Below are 6,000 nucleotides of genomic sequence, written 5' to 3' on the forward strand. Positions count from 1 at the left end.
TTAATATCCTAATGATTTTGGCATAAAAGAAAAATCGATCATTTTGACCCATACAATGCATTGTTGGCTATTGCTACAAACAAATTCCTTGCTACTTATGACGGGTTTTGTGGTCCAGGGTCACACACACACATACATACACACACACACATATATATATATATATATATATATATATATATACTTTGTTTTCCGCAAAAAAAAAGTATGTCACAAGGGAAAATGTGGTTTGAGCAAAATCAAATAAATGAAAAGGGTAGACTTCTCCTTTTCGGGTGAAGTACCACTTTAAATACTGACTAAGTGTGGCTCCGAATAACTCCTTGGATATTAAACATGGCTGCTCCAGAGGTTTTTGCTCTCTGTACAGTACGAGGAGGAGACGTCTCATTTATAGTGGACTTGGCCCACACTCCAGTATTGAGCTGTCATTTAGTCAGCCAAATAGAATAAGTGGGGAGGATTAGACCAGCACAGTCATGCAGATAACACCTCTGACAGTCTTCCTTTCTCTCTCGCTCTCGCTTGAATACTAAACAGGCCGCTGAGTGACAGCTTGTCAGAGGGCAAGAGTGGAGCGCTGAAACCTGGCAACCCAAGAGCAGGGCGATAACAAGCAGGTCAAAGAAAACAATTACGGCCCTGGCGCTTTCTAATGGACACACGGGAAATAATCATGGTCCTCTGTGTGTGCGTGTGCATGTGTGCGTGTGTGTGTGTGTGTGTGTGTGTGTGTGTGTGTGTGTGTGTGTGTGTGTGTGTGTGTGAAATCCATTATGTCCCGACAGCCCTTGCAAAGTCATTTGTTGCTCCTCTCAGGTGTCTCATTTTTTCGTCCACTTCAAGTGTTGTTTTTCCCCCTTTCCCTCCTCGCTCTTTTCAGTCTATCTCTCAGTTGCGGCTCTCAGCGTTTCATTTCTCCTTGATTTCTCGCATTGTTATTCCACCCCCTCAGACAGGCTCTCCATCTCGGTCTAGAGCGGCAATCACAACAAAACAGGAAGCCGTCACAGTAAGGCAACTCGTTTTGTTTCCATACAACTTGCGACGGAGTGAGGCTTTCAGACTCGCCTGCTCATTTAGCCCTGGCAGCCTCGGCGAGAATTCACTCACTCAATATGTGGCGGTTACTCTCAATGAAGTTAAAACTCTTTTTCTTTCCTTTTAAGTTTCGATCGCCATTTATTTCCATTTTACTCAGTGGTTTTTTACTACTTTTTACTCTTGTTTGACTCGGAGAGAGATGGGGTTACAGCACGGGGCAGCCATTAGACATGGGTGAAGTGTCTCATTCAAGGGCTCAGACAAAGTGGTTGGAGAAGGAATGAGCATTCTGTTCATTATAAGGAGTTTTTACTCACTGGACCGTGCATTCAAGGCTCATCTCTGCCATTTCTAATGTGTGTAAATCAGAGTGTTGGCAAACATTCAAAAATATAACACGCTGAAGTAGGAAGTGGACAGTGTTGGTGTAGAAATAATTTTGAATCTTCTGCAAATTTTTCAGTCAATTCAATTATTAAGACAAATCATGTCATATGCAATCAATGTGAAATTTCTGAATACACACGTTCCCTGTCTTAATGTGAACATTCATAAGCACTCATTATTACAAAAGAAGAAAAAATCATTAAAATGTCCACCTTTAATATTACTTTCAACTGACATTCAGCTGTCATCTACCACAGATATTCTTACTAAATATTTTACACAGAATGACAAACAACTAAGGTAGTTAGCCAATTATCTCATATTAAATTTCATATTTTTATTTTATGTTATTTTATTACATACATTAAATATTTTTTTTTAATATAATATTTTATATATTAATTTTACCTTTGGTTAAAGTTTTGTTTTTCAAATTTATTTCTAGTTTATTTTTATTTATATTTTATTTCTAAGTAACACATTTCATCTATAAAAACATATTTCTACTATAAAATGTAGGGTGTCACAGCCTGAAAAAGATTTATGACCTATACGGTTGCACAAAAACAATGGATCTTATTAAGACATTTTGAAATAATAATCATATGACTGCATATGAATTTATAAACATATATACAATCCATTCAAAGCTACGAGGGTTAAATGCATACAAATAATAAGTGAATGCAATAAGTGAATCCCTCAACTACAGCAGTAAACACTCAAAGAAAAGCAGTCAGTCCTTCAGAAAGACATAGTAAAGGGAAAGTTGAACAGAATATATTAGAAAAGAAGCAACATTGCACAAAAAGAGGTATACATGTATTCCTAAACACCTCATGCTCAAGGATATGAAAATTAATCTAGAAGCCCTAAGAAACTCACACTGGGTGAACTGGATTATCCAGTAGTCTGGCAGTTTCTGGATTAGCTATTAGTCTGGCAGTGTGCGGATGATAAGAGACTTCACTGAGCTGCAAATGAGTAGCTGTCAGAGAGCAGGAGACAGACAGAGAGAGAGAGGGAGACAAATCCACAGCTCCCTCAGGGTATATGATCTCTCATTAGTTTTAATTAATCATTCTTATTAATAATAGGCGTCTCCTCACAACCTCAATGAAATTAAAAATTCTGCCAGGCAAATAAAAAAAAACCTGATGCATCTGAGTTAGATAAACTAACTTGGCCCTGCAATAAATTACTATGCCGCTGCTAAAACAGACAGGGCCTGGGGATAAATTTACATGGGTGGGCTGCCTCACCGCTGCCTCCGGTGAACAGGAACATAGAGGGCCCTCTTCATCACAGGGCCCAAGAAACTTTCCAGATGTTTTTATTTTTTGTTCGGTAAATCCTTTTTGCCATCTAAATGGTGACGTTAAACAGCCTAAAACAATTAAAAACTACATTATAGAAAGAAAGTTCCATTCTCAAACAAGCTTAATAGTAATACGATGAAATTATTTGAAATACATTTAAATACTGAGTGAGGTAATACCTTGGTACTTGAATATAGTACCAAAATATACACTACTAAAAGTTTGGACACACTTTTCTTGTTTCTCGTGATCTTAAAAACATGTTGTCTATAAAAGCTTCTGCTTGCCTGAAATTACTTTTCAAGACAAAATATGAATACGTTTGAATTTTAAATTTTTTCTATTTTTAAAAAAACAATTTTTTTTGGTAAATAAAAAGCAGTCAACAAGTGTCCAACACACATGGGAATTCTTCAATAGTGTTTAAATATGCAATATAAAATGTAACACTTTTTGCTGAAATTTTGGAACACTACAAGAAAGAACACAATAATATTGTTTTGATTGTTCTAAAATGGGCAAAATAGTCATAATAAAAATGAGAAAGTGAGAGGGTGTATCCAAACCTTTAACCTGGTAGCGTATACCAAAGTATCATAGTCTTACCATCTCAAACCGTTGTACTGTACATCACCACAGAAGTTCATACTCTCATCACATAAAGACAGATCACTTTTACAGAGAAGACAGTTCTGAAAGCATGACATCTTTTGACAGGAAGATGACAAGAAACGCTGAGAGTCAGACATGTCAGGTCTTCCCTCTTTGTCTCTCTGCTGCCAGCTGAAGATATTCAATTAAATGCCAAATGAAAATCTTTCAGTGGGATAACCGCCACTTTTAAAATCAATTGCAGCACAATCAACCGCTTCAAACATGTAGACTTACTGCACCAGTTGCACACCAAAACAGCTTTTAAATGAAGTAAACATCAATAAAGTGACATCCATCAATATCTGGAATAAATGTGATAGAAGCATTTCGCCCCATTTGCCCTGAGGCTCTCATGGTACAATAGTGGAATTAGACCGTAAAACCATGATACTTTGATATATAGGCCTATCATGGCACTAAATGACGACCATACACACACGCCATAGAATGTAAATGCTGCTTCAAAGAATACTACAGTACCACCATAGAACCACATCCAAAAAAATATGTACTTTTTTGATAGTGTCTTTTTACGCTGATAGCCTTGCTTTCATTTCCTCAGACTGGTGAATAAAGATAGGCCTATACTTGTCAAGCTGTTCACTGAAGCACAGAGAAAGTCTTGTTGGCCCTGCCAAAATTACAAGCAAAGATAGAATGGAACACAAATTATCCTCGCGACAAGAGCCAGGCTACAGACGTGACACTAAAAGCTATTTTAAAACACTGGTCTGGGGGCTTATTAAATGTACATGTTAAGCCACGAAAGATATAACAGAAGCACATCGTATTTGCTCAACAGGTCAACAGCACATGAGATGTGTCAAACAAGCAAAGCCTACAGATATTTCTGCAAGTCCTGTGAAATTATCCTGGTTTTAGTAAATCAAGGCCAAGGAGTAAATTAGTGAACTCTATGTTAATGTGTGTCCATTGTGGTTGTCTGTTGATTAACTGTTAGTCTTTAGCACATAGACCTCAAGCCAAAAGCTGAAATGCACTTATGAAACAATGCAATGGTGATAATTAATAAACTTAATAAACCTAATTAATAAAGAGCATAATTAAAACATTTAAGCTCAAACAATTGATTAAAATATTTAGTTGTTTTTTTATCATTTATTACACATCCCCATCAACACTTTGTTTCCATCGATCTAACTTATTATATTTCTGTTCTCAGAGATTCAGCTCAATTTTCTAAATCAGTAATTAAATTAACAGTGAACAAGTGTAAGAAACTCATCACTTTAATTCAATTTAAGGCATCAATTAAGTTTTAATGTACAATACTTCTTGGTCTTGTTTAAGCATTTAAACAGCTATTTTAAAAATAATTGACTTTTCTAATCTTTCAGGTAAAATAAAAATAGACAGTTCTCTATTTTGTCTTATAGGCTACAAGTTCTTCTAAACGCATGTGAAAACTTGCTTGGTTCTGTTCAGAAATCCTCTTTATCAATAAGCTATAGGTCTATCATTATTGCTATAATCTTGGGTTATTTACAAAAAAAAAGAAAATATGCTTTTCAAAAAAAATATTTATCATATCCTAACCAAAAGAAACGGATCAATCTTTCCTGTTCTCGGACAATTTCTCAGCGACCCCACGGTTCAAGCAGGGATGCTGTGGTTGAGGTTTGGATGCGCCCAGAGCGCCACCCTGCGGCGGAGAGATGAACTGCAGTCATTTCACAGCGGCGCGCACACGGTGACCGAGTCCCAGACTATTTTCAGATCTAATCTCCGTGCTCAACAGTTCCCCAAACCGATCGCTGACAGACGCAAAAATATACAATTAATTATCCCAGTCACAAAGTACAAATAGCTCTTAATTATGAGCGCACTAAGTATGTATTATTGACTGAGAAACTTTTCTTAATCCAGTCTGAGGTGTCATTTATAATATACAGCTTGAGCATAGAATAACCTTAACACATAGTCATTTTAAATATAATAAATATATATGTAATAGCCTATAATACAATACTTTTAAAGAGGACAACAGTCATCTTTCAGGTAAAAATTACGCTTGTCTCCACATGAAAGAATAACGATACAGATCCTTCATTAAAAGGCAGGCTATGATTTGACTATAAAAAGTCACAAACGATAAATAAAGCAACAGCAGATCTTCTGGAATTCGTATTCATGCAACATTAACGTTATAACAGGAAGTTATATCTCCAGTCGTCATTAATAAACAAGATAGAATTATTAAAGTTTCATCCCGTCTTCGGCATTCAAAGCTCGCCAACCTCCGCAAAGTGGCCAAAAAGATAGAGAACAGAATGCAAACTTGCCTGGAAAGAACTCTCCAAATGTGAGTTGAAGGTGAAAAGCAAGCAGCAGAACGGCGAAGTAGTTCCTTTGGTCCATTCTTGCGGTCACTACTTCACACACTCGCTGTCCGTTCGCGCGCGGGAGAGCTGAAGGTTTCCAGGCATCGGTGATGCAGCGCCGCGACTCAAGCCGCCAGTCGACAGCTGTCTGATTGTTGGCTTTCTGTACTGCTACGGCAGGGTGTGTGGGGAGGAGAGTGGGTGCGAATGAACGAGGAGAGGGTTCCAATATCCCCCAGGTCCCTAGACCTGTC

General features: G+C 37.3%; 1 protein-coding gene across 1 annotated transcript in view; it reads right to left on the reverse strand.

Moving 5' to 3' along the window:
- Positions 1–5,783, reverse strand: part of LOC306878833 (receptor-type tyrosine-protein phosphatase T-like) — a gene marked incomplete at both ends in the record, with an annotated part of 257,633 nt that extends 251,850 nt beyond the window's left edge. The window contains one exon of the mRNA XM_079431392.1: positions 5,704–5,783. Within this exon, the coding sequence (XP_079287518.1) occupies positions 5,704–5,783 (80 nt within the window). The remainder of the gene's footprint in view (positions 1–5,703) is intronic.
- Between the last annotated feature and the right edge of the window lie 217 nt (positions 5,784–6,000).

The sequence above is a fragment of the Barbus barbus genome, assembly GCF_936440315.1.
Source record: "Barbus barbus genome assembly, chromosome: 13".
NCBI lineage: Eukaryota > Metazoa > Chordata > Actinopteri > Cypriniformes > Cyprinidae > Barbus > Barbus barbus.